Source organism: Myiozetetes cayanensis, unplaced genomic scaffold, assembly GCF_022539395.1.
Source record: "Myiozetetes cayanensis isolate MyiCay16 unplaced genomic scaffold, myiCay2020 scf1, whole genome shotgun sequence".
Taxonomy (NCBI): Eukaryota; Metazoa; Chordata; class Aves; order Passeriformes; family Tyrannidae; genus Myiozetetes; species Myiozetetes cayanensis.
Genome location: NW_026086604.1, coordinates 84785990 through 84806288, shown reverse-complemented (window position 1 = coordinate 84806288; position 20299 = coordinate 84785990). Strand labels below are relative to the sequence as shown.

General features: G+C 48.0%; 1 protein-coding gene and 1 long non-coding RNA gene across 2 annotated transcripts; both read left to right on the top strand.

Moving 5' to 3' along the window:
* Nucleotides 1–264: 264 nt before the first annotated feature.
* Nucleotides 265–9118, top strand: NRN1 (neuritin 1). Its single transcript, XM_050323269.1, has 3 exons — nucleotides 265–621; nucleotides 4610–4754; nucleotides 7800–9118. The coding sequence occupies exons 1-3, from the start codon at nucleotides 567–569 to the stop codon at nucleotides 8029–8031; spliced, it is 432 nt and encodes a 143-aa protein (XP_050179226.1). The 5' UTR covers nucleotides 265–566; the 3' UTR covers nucleotides 8032–9118.
* Nucleotides 9119–9788: 670 nt separating this feature from the next.
* LOC126644221 (uncharacterized) lies at nucleotides 9789–18189 on the top strand. Its single transcript, XR_007629885.1, has 3 exons — nucleotides 9789–13680; nucleotides 14829–14879; nucleotides 15217–18189. It is a non-coding gene; the product is annotated as an uncharacterized LOC126644221 (long non-coding RNA).
* Nucleotides 18190–20299: the final 2110 nt, after the last annotated feature.

The window sequence follows — 20299 nt, the reverse complement described above, 5'->3', positions numbered from 1 at the left end:
TGCATGTGTGTGTGTATGCGTGTCTGTGTGCGTGTGCGTGTGTCCCCCCCTCCCGACCCCGCATCTCTCCCGCCCCGGGGAAACCGTCCCGGCTGCCGCCCCCGTCTCCACCACATGGGGCAGGAGGAACGCGGGGAGGGGAGTTTCCCGGCGATTAATGGGGCGGGGGGACACGGGGAGAGCGGGTAAATCCAGCCTGCGATGCCTATAAATGGCGCTTCTCTTCCAAGGTGCACATTTATATTAAAAAAAAAAAAAAAAAAAAAAAAAGGGAAGGGGGGAAAAAACCCGGCCGGTGTCATCCCCCCACGTCAGGGCCGGTGGTGGGCGTGAGGCTGTACTTCCTCCGCCCCCTCCTAATGGAGCGAACCATTCCCAGCCAGCCTTCCTCGCCCTCTCCCGCTGCCTCCCTCTTCCTCTCCTTCTCCTCTTGTCTCCCCCCCTTGTCTGCAAAGTCCTCCGCTGCTCGGAACTTGTTGGCAATGTCTATTTTTCAGCTTTCCCCCACGTTCTCCAAAGTAACTATTTAAAGATCTGCAGCCGCAAATGGTTTTACTAAATGTAGGATGGGACTTAAGTTGAACGGCAGTTATATTTCTCTGATCCTTGCTGTACAGATAGGTAAGTGGACTGCCAAATTTCGTGTCAAGTTGTGCGCACCCAAGCCCGGCTGATGCATGCAGGAGCGAAATGTCGGGATAACCTGCGCGGGGTCCGCGATGCGGGGCGGCGGCGGCGGGACCCCCGTTCCGCGCTCTCCGCTGCCCGCGTTCGCTTCGCGGTGGCAACCTCGCTGTTCGGCACGCTGTCAAGGCAGGGAAGTCCTCAGGAACCGATTTCTGATTCCTCTGAAATCACTTTTGTTGTTCGTTTTCCTGAATCGGTGCATGCTCGCTCATACTTTGCTTTTTATTCTCCTCCCTTCCTCATTTTTTTCCCTCCTATTCTCTCCGTCCCCACGAACGGTTGTATTTGTATCATGGTTTTCGGATATCCCCTGCATTCCTTTCCATTTACAATTTGATAACTCCAGTGCTAAGAAATTGCCCCCCTCCTCGAGGGACAGAAAAATAAGAACCGGCATGAAATGACTTGCGAGAGATATAGGTGTAAAGTTTTTTTGCAGAAAATCAGGGGGACAAGCGAAGGGCTCCCTTTGGCAACTTGAAGGTCTTCCCATTTGCAGAGTAGCCTAAAATCAAACAAAACCTGTCATTAACTTCAGGGGGAAAAAAAATCCTTCCAAATGCGTGAATTAAACAAATACAAAATATTTTTTAAAAATCGCGGAGTCCGACTGCCCAATCGTTAATTTTGTGCTTGGAGAGGCACTGTCAAAAACCGAACGGGTCCAAAAAATTTCTATATACGCTGTTACTTAAAATAGAACAGATTTCCTTCCATGCCGGTATGTGTTTTTGTGTGTTCGTTGCTGGTTTTGTTTAGTATCTCGGGTGTTTTTATGGTTGCTTTTGTTGGTTTGCTCTGGGGTTCATTTTATACAACATTTCTTAGATGAAAATTTTTTGAGTTATGGACATTAAACAATATCCAAGTTAATGACTACTTTAGTCCTATACAGGCAGATTTTAAAGATTATATATTGAATATGCATATTCCCTAACATGATCCAAAACTGGGCTTTAAGGAAAGGGGGATTATAACATATCTTTTATTATCTAGACTGCGAGGTGTGAAGAGCCCTTTGAAAATATTTGCCTGCAAAGGAATTCTGATACAATTAATAAAAAAAAAAGAATGCTCGGCATTTTTATTTAGAGATCCTTTTGCTCGGTCACCCTTCTCTCCATAAAAACCTCTGCAGCATTTTGTGGGTACCAAAGAAAGAAGAGGGGGGAAAAAAACGGAGGAGGAGGGGAGAGAATTTAAAAAGGGAGGCAAAATCCCTTGAACATTTCCTCATGTGGAAAAGGAAAAAAATATTGCAATGAAATGTTGACCTCTGGGAAATGTGGTTAAATGATGCAAACCCCTCAATTCGTATTGCCATTCCATTTTAAATGAGGCTGAACTCTTCAGAAGGCCATTTTTTGTACTGTCAGAGAAAGAAGGGGAAAGGCTTTATTTGGATGTTATTCTTAATTTCAGTCCTTGCATTTTTTGTATGTGTGTGGGTTCATTCGTTTGGAGGAGGATTTTCTTTCTTGTGTGTTTATTTGGTTCAAATGAGGAAGGATTTTATTGACGGTGAAATTTCAAAAGGCAGCTAGAGTCCCTGGGAAACGCCGTTCCCGGGCTGGCGTGAGCATGAGCAGTCATTCGGAAAGTTACCCCCAAATACTGCTGCACACCGCGGGGATGGTGGCGGTGCAGTGGCTTTGCGGTGCCCTGGGAGGGGACGGCTTTGAAGCTCGTGGAGGGCTTTTCTCCTCTCTGCTCCTCCTTCGGTATTTCGGGTAACCTTCCCCCTCCCTCCTCTCCATATACTTCCCCCCTCCCCGAAATCAGCTTCTGGTTGTCGGTGTGGGGTTTGCAAAGGGCCGTTTGCCTTTGCCCCGTCCTCGGTAGCGGCTCGTGTGAAATGGATGTTCGGCTCGTTCCCAAAACGTCTGTGCACCGGGGCTTATTAAAAAAAAAAAAAAAAAAAAATTATTTAAGGAGAGAGGATTGGAGCTGTCCGAAATCCCCAACATTCTGGGAGGTGACCGGGGTGGGGGGTGGGAGGGCGCGGGGGACTGAGTCTCGGCGAAAGGGACAGGAGGGATGGACCAGTAGCAGGACGGGGGACCGGCTTTTGGGAGGGGGCCCGGTCCGTCACAGAGGGCTCCTGCGGTCCTTCTGCATAGCACATTGCTGCACACTCTTATCTCGGAACTGGGGCGGGGGGTGTGGAAGGTCGTGGCCACTGCAAGGCACAAACGACCTAGTTCAAGAGAAGTCCCACTGTCTTTTAACCAGACAGGACCCTTGTCTATCCGCTTTTGCTTTTTTTTAAAAAAATTATTTGTAATGTTTAAGGCGTCTTTGGACCAGGGGTATCCTGTGCGGAGGGAGTGGCGCAGGCAGACAGGGCCAGACTGCCCCTCGGGAGAGGGATGCTCGACTCGCCACTAGTCCCAAACCTGATCCTCTCCCACACCCCGCCCCGGCCTGGGGCAAGGCTCCTTTTCGAACCCTATATTTTCAGCGAAGCCCGACACGGTTTTGGAGGAATTCGCGGCAATTCCCCCTCCCCTTTCCCGCTGTAGCTGCCCGAGCGGGATGGCGCGGGTTTTATAGGACATGGTTTTACCCTCGGGATGGTCCTCGGTTCTTCTCTATTTGTTTGCCTGGCTTTTTTTTCCTATCGTAGCCAATGTCTGGAGCCTGCTGGGGGTTTGATATGACGGCTGGTGTGTGTGTGTGTGTAGAGGGGAGTGGCCACCAAGTCATGTTAGCGATGAAACAAACAGCAAGAGGGGGATTTGGGTTGAAACAGTCTCTTTTGGAGTCAGCCATTTAGCTTGTAGCTGGTAACCGGCAAGGAAACACACACACCCCCGTCACAGCCATGCCGTGGGGACACGGGGCTGGGGGAGACCCCCACCCCAATACCCGACGGTGTCGCGTGGGCGGCAGGGAGCTCCTCCGCAAGGGAGGGGGCAGCCCCTCCCGCCCCTGCTGGCCGCAGCGGCATTCCCCAGGCCTAGGGACACCACGGTGTCCCCAGCTCCTGTCACGGGCAGGAGAGCTGTTGTGGATCAGCCCCCTCGCCGTGCCCTGGTAGCCCAGCTCGCTGGGCTGCTGCCGGCGTGTGCGCGATGCTGTGCGCGACACAGGCCGGGCCGTGGGTCCTGCGTCCCGTCCCGTCCCGTGCCCCCTCGGGGCACACGGCAGGAGTCATCTCACGCACCCCGTTAACTCATTTTTTTCCCCGTTTGCAGGCGGTTGTTCTTGTCTTGGTTACTGTTGTATTGAACCGAGCACCCTTTCCTAGACCCATCCCGAGGGATGCCTGGGGCAGCGGGTCTGGGGGACAGGGGCTCACCTCGGCTCCGTCCTGCACAGGCATGGCCAGGCTGACGCCCCTGCAGCTGCCTGCGTGACTTCGCGGTCCCTTCTTTGAGTGTCTCTATCGCAGCTCTTTCTAGCGATTTTTTTTTTTTAAATTTATTTTATTTTTTCCCGCTGCGCCTTGCTCGGTATTTGCCCTGCGACCTGGGAGGCGACAGGGAGCGTGTCCGTGTGCTTGTGCCTGCTGCTTCAAGGCGGAATTTTCTAACAAAGGACCAAGTCCGTGGAGAAGCAGGCAGCGCATCTTCACCTCCCTTTCTTCTCGCCATTCAAATTAAAAAAAAAAAAAAAAAAAAAAGGGGGAGAAATTAAAAATTACTGAATTGAACGCTGCTAAGCCACGGGCACCGAATCCTTCGATACTAAAAAAGCAAAGGGCGAAAAGCCCCTGTCTCACCTGCTCGACTGTCCGATGGCGACCCTGGCTCAGTCCCACCGCCCCTCTCCTGCCCCAGGTCGCGCCTTTAGCAATGCAATACGGGGCGGGAAGGGAGAGCGGAATGAACGGGGGGAAGAGGCGAGTGGGGGGCGGCGGGGCGGAGGGCCGGGGCGGGCGAGGGGTCGGCGGTGCTGACCTGTGCCACTGCCCCCCCAGCGTACCTGGTGCAGGCGGTGAGAGCGGCGGGGCGGTGCGATGCGGTCTTTAGGGGCTTCTCGGACTGTTTGCTGCGGCTGGGCGATAACATGGCCAACTACCCGCAGGACCTGGACGACAAGAGAAATCTCCAAACGATCTGCGCGTAGGTCTTTCCTCTCTCCTTCGGGGCCACGGGGGAGAATGGGACTAGGGGGTCACCCTGGGCTGGGCAAGGGGGGCGAGGCTGGATGGTGGAGGGAGGGAAGGAACAGAAGTAACGCGGGGTTTACGCTTTGGGACTGGATTCTATGCCCCCAGGATCCCCATTGCCGTGGGGACAGGCCGGGCTAGGGGAATAGTGAAGTCTGGAGGGAATTTTTACAATGTCTTTTTTTTTTTTTTTTTTTTTTTTTTTGTCTCCGTGAATCTGGGGTGGTTTGTTTGGGGCTTCACGCCCCTCCCCTCCTTAGTGTATTTTTTTCTTCCCCTGTTTTGCACTGTGGTGCTGACATTAGGTGCTCGGGGATGGTTATCCCTTTCCTTATTGCTGCCCTCGGGACACACGGTCACTGGCAGGCTCCGGGGTTCCCCCGAGCGCGGAAAGCAGAGGCAGGCCCGGGGGAGGCAACCTACCCTGGCTGGGGACAGCCGGCGCTGGGGAGGCGATTCCTCGGAAAGCAAAATGTAATTAAAAGGAAGAGCCCAGCCATGATATGAATCACCCAGCGGCAGAGGGGTACCGTCCCAGCGGCGTCTCTCCTTTGCCACCTCCGTGGCCCCGGGAAAGCCCATTTCTCCCCCAACCTTCGCCCCGCTCCCGGCACAGAGAGCAACAGGAGGAAGTGCAAAGATAAAGGGCAATAATAATAACAACAACAATACTACTACTAATAATATAGTCATGATGATGAAAACAACAATAAAAAAAAATTAAGAAAGGGAGAAAAAGAGCTTGCCTTGCAAAATTGGCAGGAGCATCTTCCCAATTCCTCTCCGAAGCTGGAGGAACCAGGACAGCTGGAGGAGCCCTTACGTTTGGGGTAATTTTCCCCAGATCTCGGGGCAACAGTGGGAGGGAAACCTAGGACAGTTGCCGGGGGCCATGAAGCCGCCAGCTTCGGCCTCGCCTGCTGCTCTGCGGGTCTGCAGGGAGGAAGAAACGGTCATTTTCGATATGTTTGGCGGGGGTGAAAAACACACAAAAAAAATTAAAACAAAACCAAAACCAAAACCAAAAACCACACACACAAAAAAAACCCACCACAAAAAACCCCAAACCAGCTCACCAACCAAAAAAGCCCCACCAAAACAAAAGAAACACCCCAAAACAAAACAAAACAAAAAAAAAGGACGCTGCAGCATAGGGTATTCTCCCATCTTTCCCCCGTTGCTGTTCTCCAGCACCGACTCCCCGTCAAAAAAAACAACGAACAAAATAAAGAAAAAAAAAAGAGAACTACATTTGAAATATTTTTCTCCTGATTTTGCTGCACGCAAAAAAAAAAAATCAAAAAACGAATTACATGAAATGGGAAAAAGGAAAGGAAAGGAAAGGAAAGGAAAGGAAAGGAAAGGAAAGGAAAGGAAAGGAAAGGAAAGGAAAGGCAAGGAAAGGAAAGGAAAGGAAAGGAAAGGAAAGGAAAGGAAAGGAAAGGAAAGGAAAGGAAAGGAAAGAAAAGGAAAGGAAAGGAAAGGAAAGGAAAGGAAAGGAAAGGAAAGGAAAGGAAAGGAAAGGAAAGGAAAGGAAAGGAAAGGAAAGGAAAGGAAAGGAAAGGAAAGGAAAAAGGGAAAAAGGGAAAGAAAAAAGGAAAGGAAAAAGGGAAAGTAAGAAGAGACTCTGTAACACTCCTCTCTTCCTACCTAGAGATTTCTGAGTCAAACACCTACTAAGGCTGGCACCTCACTGTAAATGCTGGGCTGCGGTTTACCTTGTGTCCTACATCAGAAATAAATACCCAGAGGCAGCAGCGTCCTGATATGATGTTCTTTTACCCTGCAGTGCCAGACCAGAGGTGGTCCTGACATGTAAAAAGTACCTATTTTACAAGAACGACCCTTTCCCCTACCACATCCCACCACCCAATTGCCTTCGCCCTGTGCTGGGATGTGTATTGAAAGAAGATGGTGAAAGATTTAATTTTCCTTTGGGAGATGCAATTACAGCAGAAATACTGCAGGAGAGGCACACTCTCAGACTCTGGCTTCTCAGTATCTCATTATTTATTACAAATGTAGCAAACATTGGGAGTCTACAACCAGCTTAAGAGTGCTCATAAATTAGAGGCTGTAGGACTACTTTGGGGGAGGGGGGGAAAGGAAAAGAAAGAAAATCGAGATCCAGGGTTGCAGACGTCTGCCTGGAGGCATGGGGGAAATAGGAGGCGGAGGGGAGATTCGGGGTGGGTTTCGATAATACAGACGTGGAGAGGAAACCTCCTCCCGCCCCCTCCTCAGGTGGGGCCATGGGACGGGTTCTGCCCTGGTGACAAACCCCGGTCCACTCCCCGTGAAGAAGGGAATTGAAAGGAAAAGGGAAAACGTGAGGTAATTGCTGGAAAATATCCTTAGGGGAAGAGAATCCCTTCTCTGCCTATAGACCCCTGGCCGGGTCTATAGGATAAGGGGTCCCTCCCACCGCCCCGCTGCGGGTCGGTGCGAGGCGCCCAGGAGGGACGGAGAGGAGAAGATGCTCCTTCCTCCTTCTCCTATTTCTTCTTCTCATTCTCCTCCCTTCCTGCCCCTGCAGTAAGGGCTCGCTCCCGCCCCGGAGGATCCCTCCAGAGGTTTTCTAACGCCACACTGGGACCCTCCAGGATACTACCTCCTGCCTGGGAAAAGCGGTGCCTTTCCCACCCCCGCCTCCACGCTCCCACCGGTGACGAAAAACCCTCGGGACGAGCCGGTGGGCTCCTAAGCTGGCTTCTGCCAGCCGAGGGGTCCATGTCCTCTTTCCACTTCAGTCAAAGACCCCTCCGCCAGGGACCCAGCAAAGCAATTCTTGCATCACCCCGCCCGGGCTGGTGCCGAAGGCGGGGCTGGGGAGGGGGGACACCCGAAACCAGAGCCAGCGGCTCCTCCCCGCCTGGCGCCAGCCTCCCTTCAAGGCTGCGCCATCGGGAGGTGGGGGCGGTGGCCCGAGGGGGCGGCCCGCTCCCTGGAAAGGTGGGCGCGTGCCTGTTCTGATGCCGGCTGCTCTCCCCTCCTGCAGGTACTGGGATGATTTCCACGCCTGCACCCTCACAGCGCTCACCGACTGCCAGGAAGGAGCGACAGACCTCTGGGAGAAACTGAGACGGGAATCCAAAAACCTCGATTTCCAAGGCAGCTTATTTGAACTGTGCGGAGGCGGCAGCGGCGCGGCACCGTCCCTCCTCCCGCCGGCCTTGCCCCTGCTCCTGGCGGCTCTGTGGGCCGCCCTAGTGACCTGGCTGCCTTTCTAGGGGGGCGAGCACACTCACACCCACACCCTCTCCATGTGCTGGATCTATAGAGGAAGTGTCCATCCGTTGCTTTGGGGACGTTGTGCTTTTCTGTGGTTGATGATGATGATGATGGTGGTGGTGGTGGCTGATGATGGTGAAACACCCATGTAGGACTGTGGAAGCGTTCTCCCTTTATTTTTTTGTGTTTTATTTGCCAAATGTTACCAAACAGGCAGCGGCGCGCAGCCCAAATCGGACCTCAGCTTTACTAACGCTTCGAATCAAAAATAGAAAAAAAATATAAAGAAACAAACTCGAGCCCTCGTTGCGCAAAAGCAATCTCAGGAACGGCTCTGGGCCACCTACTGCTAAGGCTGTAACCGGCCGGGTACCTCCCGGCGAGCCACGGGCTCCGCTAAAAATGTGGCAGTGTGCGAGGCGAGAACCAAAACCGCAGACAGAAAAAGGCACTGGCGAGAAATCCAAGGTAGATGTCCACGTGTGAAGCATATGGTGAATAATTCACAATCTCTCATCTTTCCTCCACAGTCGCTTGTTTTTTTTGGTCATTCCACTGCAAAAAATTTTAAAAAATAAATAAAAAAGAAAAATTTTCCTCAAGGGGAAAAGAAAGCGAGAGAGGGAGAGAAAGAGAGGGAAACGAACAGTTAAGAAAGGAAGGAAGGAGGAAGAGAAAGAAAGACGTGTCTAAATGCCCGGAGAAGTGAAGGAATGCTGCTAACATCTCTTGAGAGTTTACCTTTACTTGCTGTTCGAAGGCATCTTTCCGAATTCACTGCCTTTAATTTTTTCCTCCTCTTTGTTTTAGATGTTACACATACCAGTAAAATACCTGAATATCCAACCGTAGAGATCACAAAAAGGGGGCTTAAATGTAAACCTAAAGAAAAAAAACAAAAAACAAAAAAACACAACAGCAGCGAAATGATTTTGAAAAAAAAAAAAAAAGAGCCGTGATTTTAAAAGAGATAAAAATGTAATTTAAACAAAAGTTTATTATAAAGTCAATTCAGCAAAAAAATAACAAAAAAAGATTTGCTACAAAGTATAGACAGAAGTATAAAATAAAAATTATTGTTTGAAATGAGGGTGTCGTCCTTTTTATAAAATATGCCTAGAATATCTTGGAAAGGACAGGGCTTTTAAGGCAAGGAAGTCTCAATCCTGAACCCACCCCTTGACGAACATGGCAATTTCAGTTCAAACAAGGACAGGGTGGCTGAGTCGCTTAGTCGGAGCCTTTCTGCCTTTCTTTTTTTTTTTTTCCTTCCTTTCTTCCCCCCCCCCCCCCTTCATTTATTTGTTAAAAATACGCTATAATTCCTCCCACCTTCCTCCTCCTCTCGAAGCCGCGAAGCGCAGCACCCCAGTTTCCCAGCCGCCCGGGACTGGCGAAGGGAGCCCCCCGCAGAGGAGGGGGCGGGCGGCGCGGCTCTCCCGCGGGCGCGGAGCCGTGCGGAGCCCCGACGGAGGGAAGGCAGCAACCACCATTAAAGAGGAGGCTGCGGAGCCGGGGCCGGGGCGCAGAGGAGCCCTTTCATAATTAATAAGGCAGCTCAGCCGAAGGAGCAAGGGGAAGGGGGGGACGGGGTATTGATTTCGCAGCAGAAGCTGCTCTAACCTCGGCTATTTATAGGCGCCTGATGCCTTTATAAAGAAATACACATCAAAGAGTAAACACGTCCTTTTTACTTATAAAGCAAGAGCCCAGCTGGCGACCGGGGGTGGGTGGGTGGGTGAGTGGGTGATGGGGAGGTAGGGGCCACGAATTGGTGCGAGGTGATTTATTCCAGTGGGGAGCCGTTGCCTGTGCACTAGCTCTCTTTGCCGATGTGTAGGGTGGCAGGGTCTCTCCTTCGCCCCCTGTCCCTGCTCCCCTCCCTTCCCAAGGTCCGCAATGTAATGTGTAAGCAATAGCAAATGTAACAGTTCATAAATCAAACAGTGGGTCGCAAGCCAATCTGCATTTCCCAAACGGATTGAATCCCAGCAACGAATGTGCTCAAGAACTGGAGCCAGGCGCCTTTACCACTGGAAGCAATGTTGATTTTTTAATGATAAAATACATTATGCGCGTGTTAGGGGGGCTTTGCAGAGCTCAGCCTCGCTTCGGCAGACACAGGTCTGCTTGAATTTCGTTTTCCTTTGGCCTCCCTCTAGACTCAGTCCCCACCACCACCAAAGAAAAAGGAAAACCCTGGAGAGCAGAGCTTTGTTTAAATGGTTTGGGTTATTTTCCCTCCCCACAGAGGATCTAGACCTAAATTGATTTTTCTGTGCACATCTCTGTATTCATGAGGTCAGGCGCTGCTGTTATGGTTTCCCTGTAGCACGAAATGCCAGATGCCGAGGAGAGACGGAAGAGAGAGCCCTTGCTGGGGTACGGGGGGCTTGGCAGCCTGCTGTCTACGCCGGCTTGGGCCCCGGGGACCCCCGCCAGCGGCAGCCCCTCTCCGCCCCGGGGTTCCCGGGCGCAGGTCCCGCCCGCTGCCGGCATTCCCGCCGCCGCCCCCGCCTTCCCGGCTGCTGGACGGTGCCCATCCGTCGAAGAAAGGTGGAAGGGAACCTCCCAGCTTTCCATCTCACCCCTCAGAAGAAAGCTGAGGGGGCGTAATAAGGGGACGATTTCCAGCTCGTTAAAGGACTCGAGTTATCTTCGCGTGAGGTTCTATTACAAATGGATAATCTCTCCGTAATTAGCACATCCCCCAATTAGCCCTCCATCGAGGAGGATAATAAACGGTGGCAAACCGGGGAAAAATAGCCCAGTGGGTTGAGAAGAAGCCCTGTGGTCTTGCCCGGGTCCCTTCCCTCCCCTCCTGCCTTCCCCTGGACTCTCCTATCTGGGGCTTCTAATTTTCGGCTGCTCATCCCCGGGGCGCAGACCAGCCACCGGGCCTCCCGGGCTAACCTAGCAGCACACCGGGATTTCCTGCACAGACGGCAGGGAGTGTAGCCCCGGTCCCGCCGGCTCCGCTCCTCCTGGGCAACTGGCGAGCGAGGCACTCTCCGCCGGCAGCTCCGTGGTTTTTTTTCGGGGAACATAAGCAGAATGAACTCCCCCTCACCTTCCTCCCGTTCATTCTATAGAGCCCCTCAATGCGCGAGGCATTGGTTGTTCCCTTTTCTGCCCCTTCCAGGGTTATTTCTGAAGCCTGAGAGCAATGGTCGATTATATATATATATATATATTTTTTTTTCTGACCCTAGGAGCGGTTGCTCTGCCTTGCCTTGTTGTGTGGCCAAGGAAACATGAGCCGTCCGCCAAGTCCCAGAAAGGGACTGAGTGTACTGGATTTGCCTCCTGCCGCCTTGCACCTGTAGGGTTTGTAAGGGCTGCGGGGGAAGGCTGGGGCGTCGCTTGCCAGGCTGGTCCCACTGCCCCAGGCAGCAGCTGCTGTAGCAAGAGCTGGAAGAGGTTCAAACTTCTGAACATCCCTTCTTAACTCCTGGGCAAACGTGAGCTGGTGAACTGAAGAGGGGGGAAAAATGCAATAGAAAAGCGTTTAAATGTTGACAGAGACCACAGTAAAATTATCCCCTGCTTAAAAAAAAAAAAAAAATCACACACACACACACAAAAGGCATAAATGCAGATCAACAGGGAAAAAAATCACAGTCAGAACAAAAAACAAGACAAGAGCATTTCTAGCTGGCTGGATAATCGGAAGGCTTGCAGCCATTGCGGCTCTGCCTGCCCTAATTCCTGTCCCCAGCTCCGACTGAGCAACCGCAGCCCCGCAGTCCCCGGAGGGCCGCGGGGAGCTGGCTCCTTCCCCGGCAGCGCTGGATGCACCCGTGCTTGGCAGGCGGCTGCTCTCCTCCTGCCTCCCCCTTTTAGCAGCCTGGATGAGCCCTGAAGGCAGGGCTGAGCCTTGCCCCTGCCTGGGCTGCCCTCTGCCACGGCAAGACCGTGCCAGCACTGGGCTGAGGTGGTGGCGGTCGATTCTTTTTGCTTTAAAGGGAGGAAAAAAAAAAATAGGTCCTTTCCCATCTGTTCAAAGGCTGTAACAGGGAGATGGAGCTGGCCTGTGCTGGGAGAAAAAGCTTGAATACAAACATACAAAACTGAGGAAAACCTAGATATGAATGGTAGTGAAGGCAGAGTGATTGGTGCTTACAGAGGGAGCAGGGAGGTATGGTATAAAAGTAAGCTGCAGTACTCACTTCACAGGACTTTCTGGTGGCTATGTCTGTGTATTGGAAGAAGCAGTCAGATACTGTTGGTCCCTGGCTCATTTGCACAGTCTAGGGATGAATAGATTGGTGACTCTTCAAGCCCACTTCCTCTTCAGGGCCCTTTTAAAATCTGTGCAGCTGCTGTCCTGCCCAGTGAAACCCAGTAGATTCTGTGAAGGGCTGACAACCTAAGGAGAGAGACGCCAGTTCAGCCTTCCTATTCATCAGGGCTGATTCATTAATGATTAGTGCCATTAGGTCTACTACAGCAGTGCCTGAGGGCCCCAATTAAGGGAAAGTGAGCTTGTTAAATCCAGAAAGCCAGATTTTCCCTCTGTTACTCCTGCCTGATGCGGAGGTAGTGCCTCCAGGGTGGGCAGCAAGAATAACCCTGGCTTTCTAGGTATGCAGCCTCTGTACCTTTCCCCCTCCCTTCTTCCTCTTTTCTCTCTCTTTCACCTTAGCTGCAGATCCTGCTTACAGAGTGCTGTAGAGTGAGGCTAGTGCAGGAGTTGGCTAGCAGGACTTGCAGGAGGAGGTGTCAAATCAGGTTATTTTCCTGAGCCACTTCTTTTTTCATCACAAGTGGGTTTGGGTGGGTTTTTTTGGTTTATTGAGATTTTTTTGTGGCTTTTTTTTTTGGCAGGGTTGGGGGCAGGCAAAGTGATGGGGACTGCAGAGGAGTCTGTTACAAAATCAGATACGATTTTAGCTGTCTGAAAGAGTTCCTTTAGGCTACAGGCAGCTGATGATCAATGGTGCTGTTGGCAAATGTGCTTCCAGCTGGCTGCTGCCTCTCTTGAGGGACAGTTTTAACCCCAAGGCTCATTGCAATGGTGATACGGCAAGGGGCTTTCATTTGCTTTGGGCTAAGGATCTTCTGCTGCCCAGTTCAACCAGTGAGAAGAAAAACTGGAGGTGATGTAGGAGAGTGACAACAGCACTATTATTGGTGAGTTACTGGCTGTTCCTTTCCCCTCGAATTCCCACGGTGGGTCTGTATTAAAAGGTTTTGCTCAAAGCCCCATACTCTTAAACTGTGGGTTTGCTAACAGATGGACAGACTGCGCTAGCAAAGGGCTTTGCCTTTCAGGAGGTACTGAAGAAACAGGTTTAAGTGGATCGAATTATCAGAAACCCAGCCTGTGGCCTGTGCCCTAGCTTTTTAGGCTTTATTGTTTGTTTTATTTTGTTTGTTTGTTTGTTTGCTTATCTCCAAAGCTGATATAAAAGAAAGACGGAAAGAAAGAAAAAAAGAAAGAAAGCCTCCCGAAGGTCAAGGTGAGACTGACCATCATCTGAGTGCTGGTATTCACCAACAGCAATAAACCCCTGTCCCCAGGTGCTGGAAGTCTCTTCAGAAAAAACCCCACAACATTACTGCAGGGGCAAACAACTCATCCTGACCTTTACACAGCCATTCTTTGGGAAAAAGTATCACCTGAAGTCAATATGCATTCTGCCTAGGTAAGGATTTTGTATGCTCAGTTTTACCTCAAACAGGAATGTTATTCAAATATAAACTCCAGGTTCATGCCACCAAAATACGAAGTGCTTGTGTGTGTATCATGCTTTGCACCTTCAGGTTTCTTGCCTATGATATCAATTTATTAAGGACTGTGAAAAACTTACTAAATCTCTGAAGCATCAAAGATCAAATCTGCAGGCACTTTTTTTGCTGTGAAGCAGCCTCAAGAATGGATGGGCAGTGCATCCTTTAATATCACTGGACTACCACTAATTTTTTAACACTTTGGAAATTATTGGATATTCAAATTAATGGAGGGAACAAAATAACCAAACCTCAGTCAACCAAACGAGGAAAAGAAAAAAAAAGAAAAGAGACATAAGAAAGCATAAGAAAGAAGTAATCACTTATATTGATAGGAGTTGTTTTAATCAGATTTATCCCACCTTAAACCATCTGTTTTGCTGCAGACACTGTCAGTAAGTTTCCTTTAGGTACATGGTCTAATTCTGCCAAATGCACCTCTTCAAGAGGTAAACCATGTGTCTAGTATAGCATCTCTCTTTGCCAGAATTTCTATTCGTAGTATCTTAAGTACAAGAAGTTTTGAAGTAAATTGCCAGTTTGGTATTTATGCTTCTTTTAATGCATTGTGTTTTGACTGGATAGTGTAGGAGGTTTTTTTCCTTTGCTGTGCTCCCTTGGGGCACTTTCAATTTTCCAGTCCCCTGGCACAAGCTGCTTTTTGCAAAGGAACAATTCCTGTAAAGCCACTGCCTCGTTTTGTTTCCCATATTCTAAGAAATTCTTAAATTATGTTGTCAAATAAAAAATCCAGAACATATTTTGTTAGCATGGAACATTGGTCACATTAGTTTCACAACGCCTCATTGAAGGATCCAATATGTCAGAAAATTGTCCTAAGCTTTGCTTTTTATTGAGGCTTAATAGGTGCCCTTGTCCCTTTTACTAGACCTGTGATGCAAGACTTGGTTTTATTCTGTTACTAAGACATTTCGTTTGATCTCTTTCACCTTTACTCCTAGTGTCTATTAAATGGGAGTAGCACTTTGAGACATTTGGTGGGTGAAAAATGCGACATGAGGAGGTAGGCATTATTAATTAGAACAATCATTTTATCTTTTAGCTTTCTTCAGAAGAAAAATGCCTGGATTGAAGTGATAACAACAAATAATAGGTAAAGAATGCTCCCCTATGGCTTCATAGATCTGCTATGTAACAGAAAACATTCAGCCCTGGGTGCCCAAGAGTTGTGGTTCACATCTCCCTCTGAAGAAGCCTCATCTTAAAGGATGTTGTAGCATACCACACTAATGCAGATGCTGCTCTGCAGGCATTTCTGGCTGTGAATTTCAGGCTGTGCCCTTGGCTAAGCTGTCGAGGACAAGTTGCAATACCTGTCCTTCTTGAAGAGATTCCAGTCCATTTTCAGCCATGTCTCTCACTGCTTGCAAGCTCCTTGTTTTGCTGTGCATCAAAGGTTCATTTAATTACTTTCCCTCTCTTTTCTTTAGGTGTTGGTGATTTGCACTCTCTCCAACTAAATCAGGTATCTGGCACATCAATACTTAGAAGGCTTAGGAGAAGAGGAAAACATCAATATTTCACTGAACACATGAAGTCACACAGCTCCCCAGAACTCCCAGTCTCCATTTTAATGTCCACTGTGGCTAGTTTGTTTTGTTTTTTGTTTTGTTTTGTTTTGTTTTCTGTCAGATGACTGATTTCAGTTTCTCTCTGAATCCCACCTGTGTGAATAGCTTGTTTTTCTCCCTAGCAAGTGTTAACAAGGAACTGCAAGGGTTTTGTTCAGGCTCACCAGTCAGGCAGCCCTGAGGTGGCTGACTTCTAGGAAAAGCCACAGCAGGAACAAGCCAGAGCCAGCCTACGCACCAGACACAGCTTTTGCTGGTCTTTAGTTTATGTTCCAGCTCCTGCTCGAGTTAAACGGATCGCCGTTAGCAACTGTAATACAGACAAACACAAGGAAGAACAAGCTGGACGCTTCATTGTGGAGCTGCGCTTGGAAGTGATGGCCCATTGTAACGCAGACTCACCCACCACAGTGGAGCTGAGCCAGCTCATGGCAATTTAGGACTTGCTCCTCTCTTTTTACTCCATGCTCTGAAGTTCCCGGTCTCATCCTTTGTGTGAACTGGATCATGCAAATGGGGGCACTGAAGTCACAGGGAAGTTGAGCAGAGTTCTGCATGAGCACTGGCATGAGAAGGAGCAGCAATTAGCTCTAAACTCACTCTGCTGGCCTGTCATTTCTGAGCTCTACCCCTGCTGCTCTATAACTGGAAGACTTTCACTCTAGAAGATGGGGAGAAGAACATTTTACTCATGCTCATATTAATCAAGTCATCTTATGAGCTGCTGAATCTGTGAAATTGTATCTCCTGTGGAGTTCAGTGGTAATGACTGTCTCTGATGTGGACTCTCTGGTGTCTAATAATACAGTTTTGTTTCTGCAGTGGATGCACTCCCAGAATTTTTTCTCCTCTGCCTGCCTACTTCCACAGCACATGTAGGCTGCTGAAACCTCTGAGACTTCTATCCCCTGTCAAGTTTGATCAAACTCAGCTCACAGGCTCAAAAAATTATTTAGGAGGGACCGACTGGCACTTGCACAAGACAGTGTGATCTCATAAGCTTCCTTTGCTTGGGAAACTAGGCTACCAGCCTAGCAACAGGGGGAAAAAATGCCATCCTGCTAGAAAAAAGGACCTAAACACTGGGAGGAAAGAGGGGAGGTGGGAAAGTGAAGCTGTTTTGAAGGGAAAAAAATAACTGCCTTGTGGATACAGAGTTCTCATACACTTAAAGGGCCAACCTTGGAGACACATGCTGGAGAAAATATTCTCCAGGAGATGATAAGCTCTCTTGTGAAAATTGGTAAGGGAGAGAAATCACATGGACTCATCTCACCACCAGGCATGCTAAATGGATATCTGTATGGTAAAGATTGTCCCCAGTGGTATCTGTTTCCCTCTGTGGACTAGAGGAAGCCACAGACACAGCTAGCATGCAACTCATGTACCTGCAGTATCTAAAACAAGGTGGATCCTATCCCAAAGGGAATGGTCTTCTTACCGCTATGTCCTTCAGACCAAAGTTTTCCATGGTGCTGCTGCAGGTTTTGTTACTTCATGTACTACATTTGTATGTTAGAAAAGCTGCTTTGTGTCTTAATAGCTGCAGATGTATGCATGGTTTTACTGGGCATTTATTAGCACTTACCCTCTTTGCACTAAAACCTTTCTTGTCCTTGTACCTTATGGAATAAAATTCTTTAAGTGAGCTTTAATGATTCTATGATTCTGCTTCTTTACAAATTAGGAGCTGTCTCATCCTGCTTTTATTTGCTATCACATAATGCTTGAGGCTGTCAAAAGTATTATGGTACATACTCATATAAATTGATATTTAATTTCAGTAATTATAATGTCACTAATTGTATTTTTGCACCTGTTGCAATTACTGACATTCAGCTCTTTAGCTCTACTTTGTTCTTTCTAGATTTAGGCATTCCTTACTCTTTAATCTTCCCTGCCTATGGTAAATCGTATGCACAATGAGACTTGGAAATGAAAGTTCAGACATTCCCATCAATTGCTGTGTGCCAAATGCATGGGATAGTTTAAAACTATGTGTGTACCTACTGCAGGATATGCTTAAAGCGCCATTGCCTATTTATATGTCTTTTTTTATGAGGCTTAGAGGCGATTGTGTTATCCAAATATTGCACAGTTCTTAACTACTTGTACTGGCCCATTGCTAAAGGTTTTCCAGTTTTTAGGGGCCTTTTTTGGCTTGTGGCCTTTCACTTAAAATTGCACCAGGGCTGCTCTGGCAGCCCCTTGCACCTGTTTTTTTCTTAGTACTCTCTTCCTCATAGCCTTGCACTGGTGCATTTGTTACGTTGTATTCCCTGGAAAAGGATTTGCTTCCTATACCTCAGCCATCCTCTTGTCCTCTTGCCTCTATCTCATTGCATTGCTCTTGAGTTATATATAATTCATAGTCCGCACTGAAGTTCCCACACAGTCTCCACTTGGTGCCTTCATACCAGTGAATTCATATTAGAACAAATATTACATATAATGAGTAAATAATAGTAATTTTAATGTAGGATAAGCAATACCTAATTACAGACGGGTACAAGGCTTATCAGCCAATTAACACGCAACTTTTGTACTTAATTAAGCATAATCCAGTCAGTGCCACTGTTGTCATCAGACAAAGATCATGGAAAGGCAACTTGAGCAGGCTTTAATGAAGGGTGTAATTTTACTAGGGAGTGGTTGTCGGTAGGACTGTGATCCCCTGCTGCACTGGAGCAGACACCCAGGAGAGGATGGTCACCTGAGGACTCCTGACTTCATCTCGTCTTGGTTTGCTACAGTTTTCCTTTTAACCTTGAACTTGATGTATACCATCAGCTACAAAACCCATGAATAAAGCTTGTGCTTTGTGTCTTTCAACCTGCCTCAACTTTCCTTGCGTTATAACACAAAATAAAAAAATCATTTGGGCCATGGAATTCCTGCTCTGTACCAGCAGAGTTTGAGGACAGTGATCCCTCTTCTTAAAGATGCCATTGGTCTCTAGGTTATAGTCCACACAGAAATTTGTTTTGGTTCAATTTCATTAATAGAAAACCTTTAGTGGGCACTACATCTCTATTATTATTGCCACATGTCAATATTATTGCCATCTATTATTTCACTTTAGGAGTGGCTTTTATTATTCTAGCTTTGAAAACTGTCCCCAGCTGTTTTAAATTAAACCAACATAAATTTCATTTAACCTGAAGGGAATGACTGCTGCCCAGACATTTGCCATGTTTCTCTGCTGCTAGCACTACATGGTGCTGCAAGATTTCACTTCCTATGACAGAGCCATGGCTGCATCCAGGCTGGACTGTCCATGTGGTAAGGAGGACTGACTTCACTCAGTTTTGCTGTTTGAGCTCATCTGTAAAAACAAGCCCTTTGACTGAGTGACCAAATTCACTGCTTGCTACAAATGTATGTACTTTATAGACCATAACATAGTGGTGGGGCCTGAGCAGGGTGCCCAGTGGGTGATGGGGTACTATGGCAATAGACAGGTATAATGCAAACTGCTGCTTGTACAGTTTGTTGCATAAACCTTTATGCTCTTTGGAGCAAAGACCTGGAGGTCTGCAGAGATGCTATCTTGAAAAAAATTAGCCTAAGACAACAACAGAAGTTAATTTGCACTGAAGTGTCTGGAGAACTCAACCTTCACAAGTTAAGTAACTTAAAAAAGGACCTACAGCCCTTAAATCAGTCATATCTGAACAAAAAAATTACATCAAGACACTCTCTACCCAAGTATCCCAAGCAGTGTCTCCACAACAGGCATCCATGTGGCCACGAGAAACATGGCTTATATCTAGTGATTTAAAAATCACCAGCGAGGTGCTTCTATACATCCTCAGCCTTTCTTGCTGCACTTTCTTCTTCACTGTTAAAGATATCTTTCTCCTAACCTCAAACCGAATTTTCCAGCTTTAGAAACGTCTATGAACAGGTTGGCTAAACGACTATCAGGAATGACACAGGTCACACATGGGCATCATGTGGACCTCTCCAACCCTTTTTTGTGGTTTTCTAGGATTCCAATGTGATAAATGAACAACCTCAGGAAATACTTGCTCTTTTAAAATATTTTCTTTTTGCAGAACATATTCTTTTGATTAAAAAAACCCAACATTATTTGGTCATCAATCATTACCATGTTTGCTGACCAGCTTTTCTGAAGTCTCACTAGGGTAAAGACTTGCTAACAAATACATGAGGTTACTCTTGCCTCTTTTTAGCTCCTGGCCTGGGCAGAAGGAAAACCTTCTCAATTAAATCCACTGTGTCCTCCTCTACCATGGCCTTTTTGCAGAACCTTTCCTCAGCAGCTTTGTAAATTATATTCCCCTCACCAACCATGACTGTGGTCAGCTGAGACCTCCAAATGTCAAACTCAGTAGTAGGAGTAGTGTCCCTTCACGGCACCTCCTGGAGAGCTGATAGACTACCAGCAAAAGGAGCAGATTATAAGGCAGTGGAGCTTTAGTATTTTTACACTGTGACAAGGAAACTTTTGTATCTTAGGTTACTTATAGAAGCTGCTTCAGAGGACAAAGGTGTAGGAGGAAACATAGTCAAGAGGAAAAGGCTTACCCTGAATATTTCCATTCAGTGTACAGGAAAGCTACTTGGTGACATGCAGAGGTTTGCCCCAATTTTCTGTGTAAACAGCACTTGGCTTTAGCATGTGGACTTAGCACCTTGTTTGGAGGAGCTGGGGTCAAAATTGACCTGCATGTACTCTGCATTTGGCACTGAGAAAATTTGGCACCTCCCTGAGGGCTATGGAGCCCTGAGATAGAGCCTTAAAAATGTATTTAAAGGTCAGGCAGCAGCTTTGGCTACTCATTTTAGCTTTTTTCCTCTGACATGTTCCTAAAATGGGCTTAGACTGTGAAGGCAGCTCTTAAAGAGTACAGTGTGAACATAATCTTTTATGATCATAAAAGCGGAGTTTCAGGTCTCGTAGTTTTTGAGAAATATA